We start from the raw sequence: 26,088 nt of genomic DNA on the forward strand, positions 1-26,088 counted from the left end.
GAAAGATGTATACTCGCAAAATTAAATACAAGTACAAAGATGAAAAAAAAATTACACAATAAATACCCTGTGAAATGTAGTTAAAAGCTTTAACTCTGCACCTTCGTCAACTCCTTCAAGACACATTTGGAAGTGAGGAAGTTATTCATTAAGTTTGGCATTAATAGTTACTGACATGATCTTAAACATTTCAAGAAAGTAGATATCCAAGCCATCCATATGAACCAGAGTATGAAATTAATTCAATAAATACAAAATCATAAGAATAAACAAACAAATTTTCTGAGCATACTTAAAATTGCACAAAAAAGTTTTTATTATTTATCAATATGACTGAAATTATTTAATTTTAGTTTAAATTCATTCTACATTTGGCCCATTGCAGGTAGATATTTGAAGAAATGGGTAGAGTCTAACTTGAAATGAGACAAAATGGTAATTTGCCCTAAGTGGCCATTAGAACAAGTGGAACAAGTGGGCTTGTGTGAAAAGAGAAAAATCAAAGAATAAGATCAAAGAAATTTGTTGAAAAATATGACATATGATGAGAAAGTTATGAGCATTTGAATATTGAGATCACTAATACTATGTCACATGTGAACAACTTTCCCTTTGATGGACTATAAAATACCCCAACCTGCCTCTTTTTACTCTTTCTTATGGTGATACAAACTCTTTATTCATGATCGATCCCTTGAAAATCTGTATTTACAAGCCCTCTTATAGGAAGAAATCATGATCTACTGATAGATGTGATGAAAGAGGAATTTTAAGTGAAATATATACGCAAGTAACGGGACAGTTGTTCACATGTGACATCACACATCCTTGTCACATTGCCAATGGGAGGATCTACATTACAATAATGATTTAAACTTCAAATACTTACTGGGATGTTGAGACATATAAAATCAATATGCTCATGTGCCACAACTCACAACTTTTTTATTATTCATTAGATTTTTCTCAAACTTTCCTTGATCTGTTTCTTTGACTTTTCTGTTTTCCCACAACCTATCTTGTTCCAAAGGTTTCATTTTCCTTTAATAGATGAACTAGCATTAGACCATGTGGGATGGGACCGAATGGAAAGTAGACAAAGTGGGTCTGGACCAAGTGGCAATTCACCGCACAGACTACTGTAGCAAATTGGAGGTAGAAACTCTTACAGATCACTTGGTAAACTTGCCTCTTACTCTGTGGAAGCTTCATGGTCATCCGCAAGTACAATCCTCATAGAGGGAATGCCTTGACTGCCTGTAACTTTGCTTTATTCAAACATGAAACCAATGTCAAAGGTGCAATTAGTGAAGGGTTTCATAATTTGGCTGCAAGGGCTACTTCACCTTTCTGAGAGAACGATGTAATGTCTGTAGGCACCTGAATAAACTCGCCTGTAACATGAGAGAAAAAAACAACAACAAATGATGAAAGAAATGAATATTAATGTCACAAAATGAATTCATCTATTCGAACTATTAGTATCGAATTTATTTGCAACTTTTGACATTGCATAGCATTGAGACTAGATGTTTAACATTATGAAATAATGTTTTTGGACATAAGGAATTGCAGTGCACATCCTGACATTAAAACTTCTGTTAAAACTTATTTATTTTAAGAAAAACAAAGTTTGATGCTTAAAATAAAGTTATGATTTAAAAATACCTATCCGAATCTTCATACAACAATGAAATTTAAAGCAGTTTACCACTCAAAATATATATTTGAAAATCATATTAATAAATTTCATTGGTAGGTCCTTCTAACGGCTGTTTTTAAATCTTTGTTAGTCTTTAAAAAATGTGTTATGTGATAAAGATTATTTGATGTATATTACTGCCCATAATATCATGTCATGTGAATAAATATAAAAAATTAATATCAATAAATTCAAATTCAAATGTTGTTCATTGAAAATAGAATCAACTTATGATTTATGGTTTGAACTGACCGACGTGAATGTCTCAAACTGTAAACAAGCAATTCCACAAAGTATGTATGTCTAAACCGCTACATGTGGAACCTTTTTGAAATGATAAATCTCTGTTGTCTAGTTCATATCAAAGGTTGCAATGGATTTGAACAGTTCTTGAAGTGAAATGAGACCTGAAAAAAATTTGGGGTCGGTTGTACAAAAAATGTTTTCCTTGATACCAGAGACGGATCCAGGATTTTTCGAAAGGGGGGGGGGCACATTTTCCCAAAGAAAAATTTGACAAGCAAAATAGAAAGAAAAAAAAAAGGTCTTCACTTTCTAAAGGGGGGGGGAACTTCTGTTTTAACAGCATTTTTACATTACAAATCTTAATTGTGCCTCTCAAAGGGGGAGGCACTGGCCGGCTGTGTCACCCCCCCCTTGGATCCGCCAGCGCTTGATACTTACTAATCTTGTCTGCAATCCTAGATACTGGCTCTGCAGACCATGAGATGAGAGGCCCGTTGTTACTGGAGAGGACGAGAGAAAGTAAAAATAATAAGTAACAATAACAAATAACTTATCAAAGCCAAAGAAACGTAGAAGAGACATAATATTCTCCATCATAATAACAATAGTTACATTTTCAGAGCATGCAATACAGTACTTGGCATTTTCAAGTATGTTACATCTACTTATTATAACCATGGTCATCAGATCCTGCCATGCCTACATGCACTGTATGCACTTTTTCCACTCCCTGTGGAGCATTTGAACAAGAGCTCCAAGACTCAACTGCTAGGCATACTACATACAATTTCACATCCTAACAGCTAACCATTTAACACCTGGGTGGAGAGTGGCAAAGTGTGAATTGATACCTTGCCAAATACTAACCAAGTGGTTAGTCCTTAAAACTAATTGTAGGGAGGTAGAATGAAAAAAAGGAAATTGAAAGGCAAGAAAGATATATGTGTGAGAAGTATCTTTCACGAAAAAAAGAAGAAGTTATCGAAAGGACTAAACCAGAGAAGTGATGACTTGGAGCAGATTAGATGCAATCATGAGGAGTCTTTGCATTCCTGGCAGTGAAACTGTTCATCATCAGGAGGATCATGATTTCTCAGTATTATTAATATCATTGCATGTAGGAGGCCCAATTGACTGGCAGAAATATGAAGAAGATGAAGATTATTCGTTTTTTCTTGACTCTATTGATGTCACACTAGATCTACTGATAAGAATGTCTACGTGGGACCACCATATGCCAGATTCTGGCAAAACAAATCACATCACTCTTAGTTATAGATCTAAACTGTTGTTTTCCATTTGTGTCAAAGGATGAGCCAAGAATTAGTAATTGAACCAAAGATATTGAACTTATATCTTTGCCTTTGCATTCCTTTACTTGACTAAAAAACAAAAATGTATCACTCCAAAAACAATCACAATGAAGTCATGAGTTAAAGTTCACCCTGAAGAAAACCTTGTTGTAAAAATAGCAGAAAAAATAGTAAAAAATATTGGTGAAGGTTTGAGGAAAATCCGTTAAAGAGTAAGAAAGTTATTAGAGTTCAAAATTTTGGATTTGTGACGTCATAAACGAGCAGCTGCCCCATGTGTTATGTAATATAAAATGTATGAATTTCAAATTTTGTATGGTTCCTGATGACTTAATGTTGTTTTCTTTTCATGATCGGGTGTGAAATGATTTGTCTACTGATATACAAAAGTTACAGTGAAAACCATTTTCCATTTTCTGAGAAAATGACATTTCATTGATTTCTTACCATTCGCTATGTAGGAATGCTGCTCGCATATGACGTCACAAATTAAATAATTGAAATTCTAATAACTTTTTAATTATTTGATGAATTTTTCTCAAACCTTCGGCAATATTTTTTATTATTTTTTCTGCTATTTTTACAATAAACTTTTTGTCAGGGTGAACTTCCCCTTTAAATCAACAAACTTTTGTTTTACCCAAACTGCCCTACGAATCTATTATGAAGGTAATACATTTTTTTTAGTGGAGAAGAGGACCATTACCACAGCTGGAATTTGTGTTTCACTACTAAATTCTATATTTCCCATAGACTTTCAATTCCATTCATTTAATTTCTCTTTCAATCTTTTTACATTTACAATGATAGTTCAATATAATTTGTACAGGAACCACATGGTTTAAGTTGGAACAAGTTAATTCAGGCAAAACAACAACATTGAATTAATAGTAATACAGGATCCGTGTGAGTTTATGATTTGATTGAACACTCACCTCTTTTCTCTGACTAGGATTCCTATTTGTGTAAGGGCAGTCAATGCATTGGTCAGTAGATTCAGAGAAAGTATCTCATAGTGATGCAATTTACCTGGAAATCAACAGAAAATACATACAATTGACAAACTTCATTTATCACAAAGCAGTACTAGTTCTAATAAAAATGTAACTTATAAAGCACCGAATTTGCTCCTTAGAGCGCTCAAGGCACAGAGATGCAATATTTTGAGCATTTTTAAAAAAGATTCAACAGAGATACAGGTTTTGATGTATTCAGGAAGGCTAGTCCACAAAGTGGGGCATGCGGTCAGCAAAGGATCACTTTTCCACAAACATCTTGATACAGGAAGAACACAATGCATGGCATTATTCTTTATAAGGGGCTCGCTGCATAAAAGTTACTATATTTATGATAACTTTGCCATCCAACGCTAACTACCATGGTAACGCTGATCAACAGCCAATCAAAATCAAGGATTCCATGCAAGTCACCATAATGACAACTTTAATGCAACGGGACCCAGGTCTTGTAGGACATTGATTTTCTGTTTCAAAAAATGGCCTTTTCTGTTTCAGAAAATCTTAAATTTCCGTTTCAGCATGTCTGAAAAACGGAAATTCTGTTTCCCATAGACTTTGTGTACATGAACAAGTGATGATTCCACTTATATAGAAAGTCAATATGCATTGAGTAGCAATATCACAATACTCGTGCTGGTCAAATTTTGTATCTGGCACTGTACTAACAACGCTTTAGAATCCACTCTCATCGGATCTATACGTGCACACAAAATATTTTAAAACTTGTCCCCTCAACTTATTAACTTCCTCCCAGACCTTCGACTCACCCTAAGTAAGCGGACGGAACAAGTCAGTAAGTCGTGGGAATGAGTTGTAAGTCAAGAAAATGAGTTAGACGTTGAGAGAGCAATTTATTAGTTATGGAATGACTCATAAGTTGAGGGAACAAGTTACAGTTGAGGGAAAAACTTAGTGAGTCAGTAGAACAAGTTGTTATGTGGTGGAAGAGTTATGAACCCCCCTCCCCCATGTCACCTTGAGTGCTAACCAGCAAAAGAGGCCACAATTAAGGACGTTCCGCAGTTATGTTTGTGCGCATTATGAGATTGTGATTTTGTTATCTTTTACGCCATTTAAGAACTGACAGTGCTGTTAAACTTAAAACTGCAAACAAATATCACTATAAATAGATTCTCCATTCTGACGATACAAATATTAACTCTCTTGCGAAATTTGATGACTTTTTTATGTATTTTGACTGAGTAATAGAGAATTAAACTCATTGTAGTAATCTTGGGCGGTCTAAAAATGCCAAATTCTTTTGAATGCGCAATTCTTAAGAACATCAATTTGGGTGAACTTTGAAGCTCTATAGCAAAAAATCAAGCACATGGACCTATGTTAAATTTTGCATATTTCGAATATTAAGGTTCTAAAGTATCTATGTGCAAAGTTTGGTGAAAATGACATGGATTTCACTTTAACTGTGGAACGTCCTTAATATACAAATAATGAATGTTTACGAGTGCAATGGACAGAATACTTCATGAGGTGAAAGATGAAATGATCCATTCAACGAGGCTTAGCCAAGTTGAATGGATCATACATTTCATCTTTCACCGAATGTAGTATTCTGTCCATTGCACTCATAAACATTCATTACTTGCTTTATATGACACTTAAAAATAGATTCTATTTGTTGTGAAACTAATGGATTTCGATGCAAAATATTCCCATGCAGTGCGAGCTTGGTCTGTTAATGGTCGCATGGCGTACATGAAACATGCGTGCTGCAAATAGAAGTGGTTTAACTTCTGGTGCATGCAATGGACAAGATCGTATTGATCCAAAATTGCAAGGTTGATGAAGTCATTGATCGATATCAAACAACCATTCAAATGACAAGGATCTATCTAGGTGTCATACAAATGGAACTATTGGAAATATCATTAAGAAGTTGCGAGTTACCTTGCGAGATGGTGGTTGCTATCTTCATCTGGATATCTTTAGCTATTTGTTTGATAGGAACACCTTGAGGAGACGATGAGGGATGCACAATCAGGTACTGACATACCAGCTATAAAAGGAAAGAAACACAGAATAATTCATTAAACGTTTGATTAAATGGTATGTACTGATATACCAGCTTTAACAGTAGAGAAACAAAGAATATCTAAAAAAACATATTAAAATATAGGGACTCATACACCAGCTAAAACATGAGAGAAACAACAAATATCTCATACAAACAGCATGTTAAATGGTAGATCACTATGTACTATCAATGTAACACATTAGAGAGTCTTCAAAAGGACATTTTAAACCAATTGAAAGGCTTGATTGGCCTCAATTCAATTTGGGCAAATGATCATTGGCTTAATGGAAATTAAATAGAAAGCTTCATGAGTAGACCACTGGCAGATCCAGGGGGGGGGGGGGCACAGCCGGCCCATGCTCCCCCCTTTGAGAGGCACAATCAAATATGTAATGTAAAAATGCTGTTGAAACAGAAGTGTGTTCCCCTTGCGAAAGTGAAACCCTTTTTTTTGCTTGTCAAATTTTTTCATGGATGAAACTCGCTTACTTTTTGGTTGAAACCCTCATTTTTTTGCTTGTCAAAATTTTCCAAGGGAAAATGTGCCCCCACCCTTTCTAAAAAATTCTGGATCTGCCCCTGGAGTAGATAAACTGGTTGTAGACGAAGTAGGATCAAACCATGTGGGATAAGACCAAAATGGACAGTAGACAAAGAGGAAAAGTCCAAGTGGCAATTTATGAAATGAACAAGTAGGAGAGAAACCTTACCCAGTATCCGAGCAGAAAAGGTGACATCATCTCAGTAAAGAAAGAAATCTCTCTCTCTCCTTTAGCGGTTATTCTCACTTCTCCTCTGTCATTCTCCAATGTCCCACAAGCAACAAATATGGCGAGAGTGCGCTCAAATTTCTGAATGGCGAAAAAGGGTGATAGTCGAGCAATTAATCAGCAGGTATGTATTCAAGGCATGTTGAGTGGTAGAGTACCTGCCTCATGAACGGGAGGTCGTGGGTTCGATCCCCTGCCGAGTCATAATAGACTTTCAAAATAGGACCTTCGGCCTTTTTGTCAGGTGCTCAACTTTTGTGAGTGGAGAAAGGTAATAATATGTTTTGCAGGGTCGGTTCGAAAATCACCTGATATTTGAAGTTATGAAATCATTTTTTATCATGTTTACACCATTATTAAGATCTTTGGGCTGTAATCAGTGCTTAGTAATTTGAATTACTGGAGAATATTTAAATAATTTTTAGAATAAACACATTAAATATCAAAACAATTCAGATGGGGTAATAGAAACCAATTTAGCTGGCATTTGTACAAAAAAGTAAAGAAAAGAATAAAAATTCATACCTGTTGTGAATGAATGGGATTTGATGTAAATTCTTCAGTAAACAGCTTGAAAAGGAACTGATACTGCTCATAAAGCTCATCTGTGAACAAAGCAAAACAATGAAAGTCTCCTCAATCAAAATTCTAAAATTCAATTCAATTTTCTTTACCTAGCTAAGATAAGGAAAATCAAAGACACTGGTAAAGGAAAGTAGTCGCAGTAAGCACTGAGTTCATGAGATAGAAGTCTGTAAAACAAAGGGTAAGGGTCGCTACATTATCATAGATCTAGATCTGGTAGTACATTAACTGAAATTTGTAAAATCATGAAATTGAAGCTGAAAACACGATCACAGAGAAGATCGCCAACACATATGAATACATGTGGGACAGTGTATGTTTATTGCTTGGAAAAGCCCCGGCATATGGCTTGAAGGTCATGCTTCTTCTGTCAATTTCTCAGCAATTACAGATTTTATATACAGAATGACTTAGTACATTAGTATTTATTCATACATAAAAAAATGTTGAGGGTCCTTAAATTGGATTTGAACATATTTTGGGATTGTTACCAAAACTGGCATTTATGTTTAAAGCAAAACCATCTGGTACTAAACCCATATCAATCTTTATAGCATTATACGATATCAAGATATTGAACTTAAGACGGTGCCCAAACTGCCTTCAATGTTTCATTAACAGAAGCTGACTATACATGTAATTATTATTTATTTTAATGGGTGTTAATTGTTGAAATACACTCTACAGAGTACTGTAGTGTCATGTGGCAATCATTAATCTGATTCAAGAGTTTGTGTGAATGTTGGTACCATCATAAAAAAATCATAAATTATACTGGCTTTAAATATTCACATCCACGCATTACATACAGTATGCAAGAGTCCTGATCTTGAAAGCAAAGACAGGGGGCTATTTTGAGCGCTCCTGCTATTATACTGATAAAAACTCCTGTACAGTGTAGCATATCATTATAAAATGAATAAAGAGGGAAATCGCTAGTATACCATTACTGAGCCTTTTATTAACATCGACACTGAAAAACACAAACCCCTTTTTGGACAAAAAGATAGCTAAAAATACAATATCTCATTTGTTCTCTCAATTGGCATGATCATATATTTCTTTCCCTAATTTAACTGATTTCCATTCATATCAAAAGAAGTTCGTTACAGAGGGGTGATATATATTTCAAAAGATTGATCAAATGTTGGTTGAACCATACACTTTTTGTTATAATTGTCATACAATTTGCGAGTTTCGAAATATGCACGTGCAAATTGCTCCCTTGTTGTGACGTCACATGTTCTCATTAATCCTAAAAGATTGGTTGCTCACAGAGTACTCTACAATATGCATTAATTACAGTGTTTCTGTTTCAAAGGTAGAAAGAACTCCATTTAAACGCTTGTTCTCTGGGGAGCACACTTAAAGATCTGCTAATTAATCCTCACCATTCCCTGTGCGTAGGATTCATTGTTCAGTTGAAGCTTAAGATATTCCTTTAAGTTTACAATTCTCACTTGCAATGCATGCTATTTTGTTGGTCTGCCGAAAAGTTGTCACCACACAAGCTTCTAATGATAATGAAACCTGGGGCCTGTTTTCATAGAGTTACAACTGTTGTAACTTTGCCATTATGGCAACTACCATGGCAACCTTGATTATGATTGGCTGCTAAGCCCCGTTTTCATGGTAGTTGCCATAATGGCAAAGCTACAACAGTTGTAACTCTTTATGAAACAGGCCCCTGGTGGTGTATGTAGAATATAACACACAAATTGAATAATATATTCACAATAGAAAATTCACCTTGAGAGCATTTGTCCAAGCCACAGAAAGAAAGGGATAACATCCCCTGTGAAGCGAGGGATGCAGCCAGGTAATTGCGATACATAGCTAGGTCCATGTGAACAGCTGCATGCGTCAGAACGCCCTCTATTGTCGATGTATCTACAGTGGCATCTGGACTGTAGAGGGAGCGACTCAACGCGACGCGGCCATCTTTGTGCTGTTTGACGAGGCTGTGGTGGATCTTGAATGCTGAATTGATGATGTCATGTGACCCCCAACCAACTGCACAATTGGTCGAAGACAGAAAGAGAATGAAAAATGAAGCACATTAGATATCGTCAACATGAATGTACAGATGCAGCTGCTACTGTTGCTACTATTAGTAATCCTACCACTATTGTGGTGAATAAGAAATGCTGCCTCAATGATGCCATGCAATTCACCATTGAGAAAATGATCAGGAATGAAAAGTGAATCACATCAACACCTGTTTTTTCACAGAATTTGAAACTTACAGTATTACTTCTATTACTTCTACTATAATAATGCTGCTACTCCTCCTCCTTTACTATTACTACTACTACTACATGGACTACTACTGCTACTACTACTTCTACTACTACTACTACTACTACTACTACTACTACTACTACTACTACTACTACTACTACTACTACTACTACTACTACTACTACTACTACTACTACTACTACTACTACTACTACTACTACTACTACTACTACTACTACTACTACTACTACTACTACTACTACTACTACTACTACTACTACTACTACTACTACTACTACTACTACTACTACTACTACTACTACTACTACTACTACTACTACTACTACTACTACTACTACTACTACTACTACTACTACTACTACTTCTACTACTACTACTACTTCTACTACTACTACTTCTACTACTACTTCTACTACTACTACTACTACTACTACTACTACTACTACTACTACTACTACTACTACTACTACACTACTACTACCATTGTCATTAAATATTTAGGAGAGCTTAACAAATTACAAATAGGATATTGAAAACTATATGAAAAAGAAAATAACAAATTGAAATCCTACGGATGAACCCAGAAAGAAAAGTCCTTACTTGGCCCCACTTGAATGCTGTACTGCCTGACCATGTCCTTGAGCCACGTCACTTGGCTTGTTAGTTCCCTTACACTGTAGGAATCAGGTTGTTGAAGCAGGCATGCTGCGCACAGCACCCACGGTGACATGATGATGTGGTCCCGTTGCACCTCCTGTACTGCCTGGGCAACGCTGCCTATCGTCGCCTGCTCTTCTGGCATTGCCGAGAACATGAACCTAAGGAGTCACAGTTTTCAAGAGAAGGTGGGCAAAAGGATGAGGACTGTCATGAGATCAGAGGAATGATCCTGTTTGTAACTTCAAAATCTCACAAACATCCTGCAGTCCTGCACCGGCTGCACAGAAACATTGTTAGCGCTAAATGGAAGCTAAGGCCTGTATTCTGAAGTCAGGTTTAACTTAGACCATGGTCTAACTCTTTGCTAAAACTATGGGAAGCCAAAAGTGTCAAATTTTTTTATTAAGTTGTATGTTTCTTATGTATACTGTGCTCTTTTCTGATTCATCGATGGTAAAAACAATTATCTACTTATACTTCCTAGACAATTGTGAATGATCTGAGAGCCAAGTGAGCCTGAATATGATATCTCTACTGTTAGTGATTTATGTAACATTTGCCTATCCATACTTAAAACACCACTTTAAACCTGAGTTTTGTTTTAAACCTGACTTCAGAAAACGGGCCTAACAGTAGCCCCAGTCACATCCCTTTCAGATTGAGATGTCAAACATTGATCAAGATGTAAATAATGCATTGTAATGACATATTAAAGGCATTGCTGCAACATTACTGGTTGTAACAGACCGCTGTTAGCGTACTGTAAGCACTAACGTTTCTGTGCAGCTGGCACTGGCCATTCAGACAAGTTTTCGGGTAAAGGTAACTCTCACCTCTTTTTATTATTTTTTCCATTTGCTTTCCTGTCTTTACTACACCATGATGATGGACATTGGTGAATTACAAATGTTTACATTAATATCCTTCCATAACGATATTTGTATGTGATGTTTACAGAAACTGTTGTAAGCTATTGACACATTGGATGTCGGGCGATGATGGCAAGTTTTTCTGCGAAACTCACTGGCGAGACTCTCAGTAACCCCCCCCTTTCTTGCCAACTTGCATCACAAATCCAAAGCTGCTGAGCAAGCAAATAGAAGGAGAATTTTGATTGAAGCCTTTTGGCTACATGGTTAAAGGAAATGGTTCCATGGCTTTTGCTTGGGCAACAATAATTGCTCTGATGGAAAATCTGCATGTTAAAGGGGAATCCAGCCTTGGCCATAAAAGTTGTGTTGGGAAGGAGAAAAATAAATTAAACAGAATGGTGAAAGTTTGAAAGAAATCGGACAAGTAATAAGGAAGTTATAGCTGCTTTAAAATTGAGATCACTAATACTATGTAGATTTCAAATTGGCAATCGAGTAAGTAAATTATGACAAGGGGCAAGGACAACTTTCCCATAGGCCATGTACTTTATTATCAGGGATTTGTGGTTTTCTCCTAAGTACCCATTCCCCTGGGGCAGTAATCTAAATATAACCCAGGGAGTATATTGTTTTATGTCCTCATGAAAGAAAAATATAATTTGAAATAAAACTTTTGGGAAAAAATGACATTTTAGCCATAATGTGTATTGGAGTACATGGAAGAGTAGTCCTTGCCTTACATCACTATCACATCCCATATGCGGCCACTTTGAAGTCTCCATGGGTATAGTGATTACCAATATCTACAACTTTTAAAAATTCATAACTTTCTTGTTGTTTGTCCAATATTGTTCAAACTTTCACCAATCATCTTGTCTGATTTTTCTTTTCCTTATAAAAACAAGTTTTTATTTGGGTTGGATTCCCCTTTAAGCAAAACATAAAACCAAACGTCCTAAACTAAATACATCCTAATCCTATACCAGTATATTATTCTGAGCCAAGACTCTATGGCCCGTATTCTGAAGTCAGGTTTAACTTAGACCATGTTTTAACTATGTGCTAAAATTATGGGAAGCCAAAAGTGTCAATTTTTCTTATTAAGTTGTATGTTTCTTGTGTTTACTGGACTCTTTCCTGATTAATTGATGATGAAGACAATCATCTATTTATACTTCCTAGACAATTATAAATGATTTGAGAGCCAAATGAGCTGAAATATGGTATTTCTACTGTTAGTGATTTATGTAACATTTGGCTATCCACACTTAAACCACAACTTTAAACCTCAGTTTAAGTTAAACCCGACTTCAGAATACGGGCCTATAACAATCTTAACTATAACACTATACCCTCTAATTTAGTTTCACTTTTAAATCAAATTAAACAGGATTCATAGTCTACAATATTTGGATATTCAGCAATTCAGTGTTCATACCAAGGGATGAGACAGAATGGAAACTAGCCAAAGTGGGTGCAGAGCAGGGGGTGTTTCACAAAGAATTAAGTGTGAATTTGAACCATGCTTGATCCCGATATGTAACCCGCAATCTTATTGATTTATGTGCAGTAGCATGTGTCCTCCTAGCATTATTTGACCAATGAGGTAATGCCTTTTATACCGCAAGCAACTGGAGGTCACACTTTAATCATTGTGAAACAACCCCCAATTGACCATTGTCTTACCTAGGAATAAGATTATGCCTTGATCGATCAATGGACTTCATCTGATCTCTCAAAGAAATAGGATCGCAGAAATGAACAACTATGCTCCCGAAATCCTCTTGAAAAATACTCCTAGCTTTCACCAAACCCTACAAAATGAGGGCAAAATTTATCATCATTAGGAAATACAAAAGCAGATTGATGCACAAAGCACATGTTACACACATAAACTACTTTACAATGTACATGCATATTATTGCGGACAAAAAGTTGCAATTTTGAGCACAGTGATTTTATCAAAAACTTTCACAGAGCAAGAATTTTACATTCACATTGATCACTTTAAAAACACAATGTTATTAACTTTAAAAAAAAAAAGAATTCTTCAATTGTACAAGTCAAAACTGTTACATCAAACATTGCGATGTCACAAGTACCCTGGGTGGCTAATATTTGTTTCAGTTCAGTCAATTAGCAGGCTAACTACGTATTTTCAAATGTCTCTTTGATTCATGAAATACCATTACAGCATTCAATAAAAAAATAATTGAATAAGCCAGTTCGTAGTTCCACTCTGCGCATGATCAGAAGATTCTATGCATGATCAGAGGAAGGTCATTTGTACTAAAGTGACATGGTGGTTTAAAATCTAATGAGAAAAGCACCATCTTTGATGTCTTGATTATTCATATATTTTTTTGAATTGTGTTTTTCATTTACATTCACAAAAAAACAAACAATGCGTCCATGAACGACTGGTATTTCACAGTTTGCCAAGTACATTGTACAACATGCTCTAATATGCATTCAAGTAGAAATGCAATGAATACATAGTGTTCAATGGTGTGCTATTCTAGTCGCCTGGTCTATTAAATTTCTTCAACCTGCTATGTAAGGATGCCTTACATAATATCTTGCTTTGAAATCTGCCTATCTCAATGAAAACAATGAAAGGTCATTTGACCAAAATTGTGCATGAAGTAACTACAAACTGGTCTATTACAACAGAAAAGTACTTACTGAAGTTGATTCTTTAGGTTTGGGTATGCCTAACATCTCTTGGGCATGTAGTTTCTCTTCTACTATCCTCTCATAGCTCATACTAATAGGCACGAGGGTGACGTCGGGAACGGCACCCTTTAGGAATGGTTCAATAACAACAGACAACAGCCCTGTAAAAGAGGAAGCAAATCAGAATTTACCAAACTGTCGACACCTCTGAATAAATTAAAAATAATTACATAAAATTCAATTTATTTCTACTTTAAAAAATAAAATATATACAATTCAATACAATTTTCAATACTAATACAGTGGGGATCACAAAAATCACAATTAATGACTTATTAAAAATGAACCCTTACAGTAAACGTACAAAGATAAAATACACAAATTATTAGTAAATATATAATATAAAATACAGAATGGCAAGAACATAAGTTCTAAAGATAATAGAAAGGAAACATTTGGTATGTGAATTATATCTGCATCAATCAGGTAAAGTAAATAGGAGTTTTCTTATATACTGACGTTTAAAATGTTTAACAGACTTACTATTTTTAAGATGAAATGGAAGATTGTTCCAAAGCATTGGACCATTAAAGAAAGTTGAACTGGCTAAGAAAGTCTACCAGTACTTGAGATACCATATTCAAATAACTTTAATATAGTTATGGCTACATCAATATAGCTACCTTCTTGGATGTTGCTATGGCATTATAAACATTTGTCCATCAGTCATTTTTATTCAAAGGTCTATATAGAAGTATCCCACCCAATATAAAAATACTGATATCAATAATATCATTTAAAAAAAAGAAAAAAGAAGAATTAACAAATATATAAAATTATGAAAAATAGATAGAATAAAACAAATATATAAATGAATATATACAGATGCTAAATACAGTCGTTGAAATTAAAACAATAACCTTTCCAATGTAGAGCCTTATTATACAAATGCAAATAACATCTAATTTCATTGGGAGCAGTATATGAAGTCTGTGATTGCCCCCTTGTCAAGGTCATAAGGACTAGTTAATCATCATACAATCAGACATGCAAATAATCCTATGTCAGCAACTGTCAGTGGAGTGTTTATTCAGTACAGCCAAGTAAACTGGAGAATGGTACACCAATTCTTATGGTCCATAATCTGTAAACATAAGATTAATCATTATGCAAATTCAAGAGATTGGCGAGGAGAGAACCATTGTTGGTTCAGTGCAATCTCTTACTTCAAAGGTGGTACCCTGGACCCGAGAAGTACCAACCCACACATGACATATCAGGACCCCCATCTTACAGAGTTGCGATTGATCCAATCAACCACAACTATGGAAGGCCAGCAAATTCAACATCTAAAATGCAAACTTGTTCAATTTTTTTCCAGATATGATGTATATTCATGCATTCATCATTTTCTCGAAGATTCAGTCTGATTCTCTTTGTTTACTAAGGAGATTGAGCTAATTTCCTGTAGAAAAAAATTATGGTATGGATGGATTTCCATACAGTTGAGATTTATTGGATCAATTGTAACTCTTTGTAAGACGGGGCCAAGGTTGAATGTCTCCTGAGAGGAACTGGAAGTCTTTGGCACAAAACTCACAAAGGTGGTTTTTGACGCTTTGGTTTGAAACCATGGTGTCTGTACATTTTATGCCCGGATTATGCTTAATTTGGTGCGTTTACCGATAAAGCTGTAATTTTTTTGACAGCATGCTAGATTGACGATTGTTACCAAGGTTACAGCATTAAAATGATACCACTATTTAATTAATTAGTCAATGTATATGTTAATAAATGTACATAAACAGTTGCCTCATTAATGTAGTATTCTAACTGACATGTGTGAATTTAGTGCCATCTGGCAAAAGCATGCATTCATTATTGACCCCTTTTCAAACTCCACGTTTAATTAATTTTACCATTTTAAAGATGTACCAACTGCCACTTATTTACCCATGTTTTCCTAATTTTTTCTTTACCATAAGAGTAAAAAAACAACATAGCTAATGGCAGAGAAGAACAGGATTTATATAATGAGCACATACTGCATGTATAATGTGTAGGCCCTATTGTGAATATAAGTTTGAGTTTTATATATGTAAGAAGTCCCTGCAGCATACACATGAACAAGTGGAATGCCTCTGGCCGTCTCACCTGCATCACGCGGTTCAATATAGCAGCAGTGCTGACTTTGCATACTACTCTAACTCGCACAAGATGTTCAGTGATACATGGTTACTCTTATGTCCTCTTTTTATGAACTAGACCAATAAACTTACAGAGATATGATGGTTATTCAACAAAAAACCCCAACATGGCCAAAGTTCATTGACCTTACATGACCTTTGACCTTGATCATGTGACCTGAAACTGGAACAGGATGTTCAGTGATACTTGATTACTCTTATGTACAAGTTTCATGAATCAGATCCATAAACTTTCAAAGTTATGATGGTAATTCAACAGATACACCCAATTCGGCTAAAGTTCATTGACCTTTGACCTTGGACATGTGACCTGAAACACGCACAGGATGTTCAGTGATACTTGGTTACTCTAATGTCCAAGTTTAACGAACTAGACCAATAAACTTTCAAAGTTATGATGGTAATTCAACAGATACCCCCGATTCGGCCAAAGTTCATTGACCCTAAATGACCTTTGACCTTAATCATGAGACCTGAAACCTGCACAAAATGTTCAGTGATGCTTGATTACTATTATGTCCAAGTTTCATGAATCAGATCCATAAACTTTCAAAGTTATGATGGGAATTCAACAGATATCCCCAATTCGTCCAAAGTTCATTGACCCTAAATGACCTTTGACCTTGGTCATGTGACGTGAAACTCATGCAGGATGTTCATTGATACTTGATTAACCTTATGTCCAAGTTTCATGAACTAGGTCCATATATTTTCTAAGTTATGATGACATTTCAAAAACTTAACCTCAGGTTAAGATTTCGATGTTGATTCCTCCAACATGGTCTAAGTTCATTGACCCTAAATGACCTTTGACCTTGGTCATGTGACATGAAACTCTACTAGGATGTTCAGTAATACTTGATTAACCTTATGGCCAAGTTTTATTAACTAGGTCCATATACTTTCTAAGTTATGATATCATTTCAAAAACTTAACCTCAGGTTAAGATTTGATGTTGACGCCGCCGCCGTCGGAAAAGAGGCGCCTATAGTCTCACTTTGCTTCGCAGGTGAGACAAAAACAGATCTAGGAGCTTTTTTTTATCTAAAATAAAGCTGATTGACCAATCCCAATTTTGTCCTCTATTACATCAAAGTTTCCAAACAAACAACTTTTTTGTGGGGGGGGGGGAGGCGTCAATTGCCATTCTTATGTCCCTCCAAGAGGACCTCAGCCATCAGTCCTGTTTGCATTCCAAGGAATCATTCATACTTTCATACCTACAACCCTGAGATGCAAGACATAACTTAATAGAAAGTCACAGAAATAGGATCATTCTTTAATTTCCTCTTGAATACGGCAGAAAGTTTTTTTCACAGAAATAGGAGGAATGCAGGGGTTAAAAATCCATTTTTATTTTCCCCAAAATAGAAACATTCCTATTAAACAGGGTCACTTGCCAGGTGTGTACTTTTTTGTAGCCAGATACAACAACCTCATCAACCATTACACCAAACATACCTCACCTAGTTTGGGCGATAAGAACTTTCCTGTGCGGCTTCTGGTTCCTTCGATGAAGAATTCCAGAGGACCTTCGCTGTTGCTGAGGTTTATCTGGACATACTCGGTGAAGATCGCCCAGTAGAGACGGTCCGAGCCGAACGATCGTCGGATGTAGAATGCACCACACTTCCTCAAGATCTCACCGACAAACTTCATATGCATGAAATCTGTTTCAAATGAAGTGTAGCACCAGATAAAAAATTGCTTGAAAATTATCTGCTCTTATAAATAAAGCTTTGTTACTGGGTGATGAGCAACTTATCAAATATTAAGATAAAAAAATTACAATTTGGTTTAAAATACTGATCAGGGACCAATGAGTGCGGTTCTTTCATATTTGCAATCCATCGCAAACCTTTGTGTAACGGAGCCCAGGTGTGCAATATAATGTTACAAGAAATCTATGGATGATGAAATAAAATTGTTTGTAGTTGTTACTATTAATGAAATAGCTTTTAAACACCAATAGTACCTCAAGGATCTAACAGCAATTCAAAATTTAATAGGACAGAAAATATCACATATATCATTTATTTTTCTGAGGAGGGGTTTTGGGCATTTATTTTAGGCACCCTAATTCAAGATCGTCAATCAATAATCATGGCATGTCTATTTGTTGTAAGACAAGAGAAGTTGATGCGCATCAACTGGACCATATACACTCCAAATACTAAATTATCCCTGTGCAAGTCTAATTACACCCTGTATTGGGGTTTAAAGCAGATACAAACCAATAGCACCATCTCGAGTCCTCAACTACTCATACCTGGCCAGTTTCCTAACCCATAATACTCGTGTAGTCTAGTAATACAGAACCACTTGAATGATAACATGCTTATTAACTACTCAATCCATTTATACTGCAATAATTATTTTACCAAGTAGCAATAAATTACTTTTCCTCTCAAAACATTTTAGTTTCTCTATACAAATACAGTTATAGGTCAATGTATTCTCTGTAGTATCAGTAGATGTCTGAAAAATGTATATTTTAAGAATATGTATTCATAACACACAGACAATGAGAGACCACACACAGTTAACTCCCCCTTTAAATGAAACAAAGCTGAAGACAGGAAGATCTCAATATTTGTCGTGCACATAATCCAGTATAGTGCATGATAAAGCGTGTTCCATACCTGCTCCTGCAGCAATATAAGGAAGAGGAAGATGAAAATGGAAGAGGATGTAAGACATCAGAAGAAAATCCAGATAGCTGCGATGGGTTGGCAGAAGCACAACCGGAGTATCCTTCATCTTTGCTCTCATCTGAAAGAAAATAAAACGAGATAGATAACAATCATTACTGAAATATTTATTTCAGATGATAACAAGAAAGGGTTATTGATTTACTAGTCTTATAGCAACATAACAAACCTGGTTCATAACCATTATAAATATATTAATCATCAGCCTACAAATGTTAATGAGATGGTCTTAAAATTTGTCTACTGATTAATCTTTTTTGAAAATAAAAATCTGATTCATGAACAGCTCATCTAATAAAATGGACTAAGCGGTGCTACACCAAGTGAATATAGATGCAAAGGGCATGGCCTAAAAAAAAAAAAAAGGTATATGGGATGGTAATCACACCAAATGACAAATTGATTGTAGACAAGCTATAATGAGACTCAGTGGAGGATCAAGGGGGGGAGGGCATTTCCAGCCCGTGCCTCCCTTTTGAGTGTCGTAGTCAATGGCCCGTATTCTGAAGTCTGGTTTAACTTAAACTCAGGTTTAAAGTTGTGGTTTAAGTATGGGAAGCCAAAAGTATCAAAATTGTTATTAAGTTGTATGTTTCTTATGTTTACTGTGCTCCTTCCTGATTCATCCATGGTGAAGACAATCATCTATTTATACTTCCTACACAATTATGAATGATTGAGAGCCTAATGAGCTGAAAGTATGATATCTCTACTGTTAGTGATTATGTTGCAATTGGCTGTCCATACTTAAACCACAACTTTAAACCTGAGTTTACGTTAAACCAGACTTCAGAATACGGGCCAGTAAGTCAATATTTTTAAAGCAAATGTTATGTTCATACACAAGTGAGTTCCCTCACCCCCTTTTAAGAGTCACAGCAATTTTTTTTATGGGAATATGTTGTTCATGCACCAGTGAGGACCTTTTTTTTTTGCTTTTTAAAAATACTGGATCCGCCCCTGATTAGACTATAAGGAGTCAGACGAAATGGAAAGATAGAGCAAATGCGGGTTTAGACCAAGTGCAATATACATGCTCTGTTGTTACAAGTGAAGAGTACTCTGTAAAGTAATTCTACTTACCTTTTGAATTCCACTTTGGTTGACGTAAACGTGCCTGAAGAGTTTACAAAAGATTTTGGCAAAAATGGTTGCTAGGGAACGCAGCGTTGTCATGTTGAGGTTGTGCCCCATCTCCTCTAGGATGGCGTCTGCTTCCTTGTAGATTACATCCTCCTCTAAACCTTTCTCTGATACAAGCTGAGATGAGAGTCAACAGAACAAGAAGTACAGTATGATAATATCATAAAGGGTATTCATATCGGGCACATTTACACATTGTTAGGTGATCAAGGCACTCCTATGGTCCTCCTAAAATCCATGTTGTATATACAGTGCATCCCACAAAAAGTGAAACCAAGATTTACCAATGATTTATCACAACTTACTCACAAATACATTAGACAAATGACCCATCGCTGTAAATCTTAGGATCTTTCCTTTCATCTGGTACAACATAGAAGATTTGTCATTCACGCATGAGTGAATGAAGTCATCACTTCATGTAAATCTTGGTGTTTTTTTTGTGGGACGTGCTGTGTAATGTAGTCTATTTATTGTTTCCTGCAATGTTTTAATTGATTTTGTGCAATTTCTATGCATTCTTTTATTGAATGGAATTGTGGAAAATAAATGAACTGAATTAAATGAGAGAAGAACGAATTAGAAGAAACCTTTGATGACTAATATAATTATAACATGGGGTATTCATATTGGGCACATATCCACCTTGTGAGGTGTTCAACAGTCAAGACTTTCTTCCTCTGATCTTTTCTCTGATACAAGCTGAGATTAATGAAAATCAATTGAATTAAAAGAAAACTAAAATGGGGAAACTAAATGTCACTGGGGAGCGTTTCATGAAAAGCTTTTGTCGGTGATTTTCACTGACAAACTTGGCATTTTTCCTCCATGGGGAGATATCAAGATATATGGGGAATTTATTGGTACCACAAATACCTAAATGTGAAAAATAATACATGTTCTTCAGTCTTCACAATCTGGTCTAAATACTGAAAAAGGTTTACATGACTTAATGTCTACTTAAAATCTTAAATCCAGACTTAACCTTATACTGTAATAGGCCCTCACAAAAGAAAAATATACTTTGTTCTGGTTCTCTGATATATTCTTTTTACCCCAGTATACAGAGGTGCTTACAAGCTAGTGGATCCCACCAGAATGTGGACAAACCTAAAGTGTCCTAGTTCTGCCATGTATTAGACATTTAGTTGTGAAGTCAGGCGATAAAAACATTTGCATTTCGTAAAGTGTGTTTCTCTGAGCTCGCCGAACAATTTTGCTGTCTACATTCAACACTCAGCATAAAGGAGTGCATTTTGTGGTGGAGTTCACTAACTTTTGAGTACAACTGTATGTTTAAATTCTTTTTATTTTCTACTAACCTGTTCAATAACATGCCTCAATCGCTGAGACTTTAGGACCTCTTCTTTCACTTCTTTGGGTGTCTGTCGGCGCATATGCTTGTATTCTGGTAGATTTTGCAATGTCTGCAATGCGAACCGGATGGATGATCCTTTCCGTCGGGGGTCCAGAATGTCCTCATATCTGTCTCGTATCCCTGCCATTATTTCGTAGTTTTTCCCTACTATCAACAAGAAAGGAATAGCAAGCAATAAAATAAATCCAAACAGAATGATATAAAGATAGGAAATGTCTTCCTGCCTTTTAAAATATAAAAAATATAAAATTCAATGGATGTCAGGGGGGGGGGGGTAGGCAGGCAGCCAGGGAAGACTTTGAGAGTAAAAAATCATTCATGTACTATCCTCAATGCCTGGCTTTTAATTGAATCAATCACATGTCAAAAAAAAAATTAACTAGACTCTAGTCTAAGTCAAGAAATGTAAACAAGGTCTTGAAAACCATTGCCTGCCAGATAGTAAAATCATGGTTAATTATTCCACACTTTTTAACAAAATGATAATCAATATCTTGTTTTTCTTCGCAGACCAAAAAAAGTTTAAATTTGAACCACAAAAAAATTGTGCTAAATCTAAGCTTTAGACATGGAAAGCAGTGGCCCAATTTCATGTTTTTCGGCCATTTGAAACACAAAATTGCTTTAGTTAATTGTCTGGCAGGCTGGACAACAACAACTGGCATGGTGATCGCCCCATTTTCCTTTTTCACTGATTTGATAGGCATTGTGTCGTATTGTGTATTCTTAAAATGTCAATTTTTATTCTTGTGCTTTGTTTCTCCCATTGAAAGTGAGATTTAAAGAGAAACTGAAGAGGGTGAGGTAGCACACCATTTTCAGTATAGATGCTGGAGAGTGTAGATCTAGTTAAGTGTCAAGCGAACTACCATCATTACGAGTCCTATGACTATGAGAGTCTTCCATCTGTGAAGGAGGACTGAAAATAACATCTGAAAATGTTTAACAACTAGGCCTACTCTAATACAGCTGATTTTCATCTAATCTTAGTAGTCTAGACTAACGATTAATCTAGAATCTGGCTAAATAACCAAGCTAAACAGTGTCAGTGGCATTGTCAAATAGCCAGGAGGCTCCTAGAGAGTAAAAATAATTTACTAACGAATACATACTCTCAACGGAGCCAGGGATTCCATCCCATTTACCTGCGTGTACCGCCAAAAAACCTGCAACTTTTGCCCCCAAGATTTCCACTTTCCTTCTAAAAGATCTAGCGCTAAATCATGTAAATTGAATACAACTTCATTTCCGACATTTCTACCCTATCGATTTCATTTTTAAATAAGAATTCATTAAAAAAATGAGAAAATTCTATGATAAAACATCTTGTTTCACATTGTTCTTTGCCAACATTACGGATGCATCAAAAAATAAAATCGATAGCGTAGAAATGTCAGGAATGAAGTTGCATCCCATTTACATGACTTTGGGCTATTTTTAGATCTTCTAGAAGAAAAATAGAAAGTTGCAGGGTTTTTTTGGCGGTACACACAGATGAATGAATGGAATCCCTGGCTCCATTGAGAGTAAGCATACTTTAGTAAATGATTTTTAGTATTACTCTCTTGTACTCTCGTAGGAGGAGTGCCTCCTACTCCTAGGGCTAGGGCTAGGCTCCGGCCAACCTTATTCAGCACACGCCACGATAGATCTACCACTTAGTTTTACTTCAGTCCAGACATAACAACCATGTATCGACCACCTCTTATGAAACCAACAACCTTGCGACCTCCATTTAATCATGAATTATGATTTACACTAGGCCTGTACAGAGCAGAAGGTTGCAGCAGCCGCGCCCACCCAAGGGTTCATTACCATCCTGCCTGTGGGGAATCTACAGGTAGGACTATTGGCTTTTTTGTTGCATGCCAATGCTGTACACACAGCACACAATTTAGAAAAATCATGAAAATATCACTCTTGTGACCAAAAATACCAATTTCTGTACAGTTGAAATTTATTTTTCATTAGTAACTTGAGGGTAATTTTTGTATTCACCAGAGCGCTCAAAAACTTGAATTTTGGGCATATTTTTGTGTACACCCTCTATTGGTGGAAAGTAATATGGCCAGACAGGCATTATCGTGATATTGGGAACCACCGTTCACTTCATACAGCAGTGCTTTATTCAGTCACACGCACAGCACAGTTCCCTATTTCCACCTCCATTCACTTTGTACACAAGTGAGCATATGCAAATCGATGAGTGGTTCCCGAAACCATGATTTGGCCGCAAGACAATTGTAGATTTTCAATCTCTATTTTTAATTAAGAAAAAATAATTTAAAGCAGGCCGGCGCCCAGGAGCTCACCGTGTATTTACTCATACTCACGGGACAAGGGCGGATTATGGTCAAAATATCTGGCAAGATAAATTGTGAAAATAGAAATTATGCACTTACCACAATTATATGGATGAAGGTCTAACGTCTAACGAGTGGTAGAATCCTGACGTTGAGGCACAGACTGAAACCTCAAAAAACTGAAAAGTTCTCTCCTTCTCCCCAGTCTCGATCGGCCGTTTTTGTTGTGAATCATAACAAAATGGCCGATCGAGACTGGGGTACAAGGAGAGAACTTTTCGTTTTTTTGAGGTTCCAGTCTGTGCATCGATGTCAGGATTCTACCACTTGTTCTGAGTCGTTAGACCTTCATCCATATAATCGTTGTAAGTGCATAATTTTCTGTTTTCACAATTTATCTTGCTATATATTTTGACCATAATCTACCCTTGTCCCGTGAGTATGGGTAAATACACAGTAGGCCTAGGCCTAAGCTCCTGAGTCCTGGGCGCCGGACCGCGAAGAGGTCCGGCGCTCGATCCCTGGGTTATTGAACCTGACAGTCAGTGTCATGAGTGTCAACAAATCAAGCATTTGTCCCAAAGAAAAAGAGAATATAAACCAAACATTGCCAACCTTATTTCACCACACAGGGATGAGTAACAGAGAACAAGGTTATAATATCATAACCTTGTTCATAGAATGAGTGCGCGTGCGGCCGCGCCCAACTCCAACTGCATGTACAAGCCCGGCCGATACAGGCCCAGGCCAGGCCAGCGCCAGCGCAGCTAGCGGCCCCGAGCCAGTCCGCAGCAAAACTGCACTGTATACTAGATGCGCTGCATGATGTTTGTTAGTAAAAATGTTGTTGAATATTAACAATTTCACTTGGATAATTATGTATATTGGATTGCGAACTGGTATTATATTCCATTTGTACATGAAAACCCCCCACAAAAGTCGAATATCTCACCTCTGCTCTGTAACTTTTGTTGGACTTTTCGGTCACAGCGACCAGCAGTAGCAGACGCATAACAAATATCGTACGATCCAACTTTTCTTAGTTAAAGACTGTCTTTTATAAAAAATTAAAATTAGGACAATTAAAATCCGAATAAATTGCACTTTATCCATTATCATTATTATCATTGATTATCATAATAGATATATCAAACATATTTGAGTAAAATCTGTGATATTACCCCTGTTTTCAAAATTCAGGTGTCTTTAAATTACCCCCAGTAATTACTTATGCATTTGAAGAGGCTATGAATTTGCATGTGGACTTTGCAAATGGAAAATAGTGGCAGGGAAGCAACGTCAGATATATCTGAATGGCAAGCAAAAAAGAGAAGAAATTTGTGGAGGGTGCCGCTGATCATAGGCGGCGAAAGCGGGGGGGGGGGGGGGGGGACGTGTCCCCCCCTAAATTTGAGGAGGGGGGACGGTCCCCCCCTAAATTTGTTGTTGACGACCTTGTCAATTTTTTTTCCTACGTCCCCCCTAAAATTTTGGGGTTGAGAACTTTTTTTTTTTTGCTTGTCAAATTTTTTTTGGTTGGCCTCCTAAAATTTTTGGCTTCCGCCGCCAATGCCGCTGATACGGGGGGGGGGGGTAGTCTTCTTGATATGGCCACCATGATTTGACAAATATTAATCTCATGTTCAACAATATTGATCTCTTTTTCTTAGAAGCGTTTCAGTTTCTCGCTTGTCTTTTTCGTGTTCATCCTTTCCATATTGGAATATTGAGCACCAGGATTGGGCAATGAGAAAATGTGTCAAATATTTTTAGCCAATTGATGAGCAGTTAACCCCAATTAACACATACAAGAAATCACTGGCGTATCCTACAAGAGGAAATGTAGAAAAGGTAAAGAAAAGAAACAAAACAAAGGGAGGAAAACAATTAGAAAATTTTAAAAAATCGGGTCATTCTAAGTAGGCCTATCTAGTTAGGCCTATATTGTGAAATAAATGATAGGCCTTTAGATAACGATATGTGGTAGGCGCAGCTTAACTCAAAGTTCCCCAGAGCTATTTCCCTCTTTAAAGGTCAATTCCACCTCAGAAAAATGTTGATTTGAATCAACAGAGAAAAATCAGACAAGCACAATGCTGAAACTATTTATTTCATCAAAATCGGATGTAAAATAAGAAAGATATGACATTTCAAACTTTCGCTTATTTTCAACAAAATAGTTATATGAACGAGCCAGTTACATCCA

General features: G+C 36.3%; 1 protein-coding gene across 1 annotated transcript; it reads right to left on the bottom strand.

Annotated features, from left to right (window-relative positions):
* Positions 1-606: 606 nt before the first annotated feature.
* On the bottom strand, positions 607-24,907 carry LOC121418467 (dihydroxyacetone phosphate acyltransferase-like). The gene is made up of 15 exons (XM_041612367.1): positions 24,835-24,907; positions 21,524-21,726; positions 20,142-20,318; positions 18,990-19,119; positions 17,814-18,017; positions 14,150-14,301; positions 13,151-13,278; positions 10,533-10,750; positions 9,420-9,683; positions 7,611-7,690; positions 7,026-7,166; positions 6,189-6,297; positions 4,197-4,290; positions 2,387-2,448; positions 607-1,394 (listed from the first exon to the last, which is right to left on the bottom strand). The coding sequence occupies exons 2-15, from the start codon at positions 21,704-21,706 to the stop codon at positions 1,318-1,320; spliced, it is 2,019 nt and encodes a 672-aa protein (XP_041468301.1). The 5' UTR covers positions 21,707-21,726; positions 24,835-24,907; the 3' UTR covers positions 607-1,317.
* Between the last annotated feature and the right edge of the window lie 1,181 nt (positions 24,908-26,088).

The sequence above is a fragment of the Lytechinus variegatus genome, chromosome 7 (genome assembly GCF_018143015.1).
Source record: "Lytechinus variegatus isolate NC3 chromosome 7, Lvar_3.0, whole genome shotgun sequence".
NCBI classification, from domain to species: Eukaryota; Metazoa; Echinodermata; class Echinoidea; order Temnopleuroida; family Toxopneustidae; genus Lytechinus; species Lytechinus variegatus.

Coding starts and splice junctions, on each gene's coding strand:
- LOC121418467 (XM_041612367.1), bottom strand. CDS start 21,706: ATGGCAGGGATACGAGACAGATATGAGGACATTCTGGACCCCCGACGG. Junction 19,120..20,141: donor ACCAAAGTGGAATTCAAAAG/GTAAGTAGAATT, acceptor ATTTTCTTTCAG/ATGAGAGCAAAGATGAAGGA. Junction 13,279..14,149: donor AACCTAAAGAATCAACTTCA/GTAAGTACTTTT, acceptor CTCATTTTGTAG/GGTTTGGTGAAAGCTAGGAG.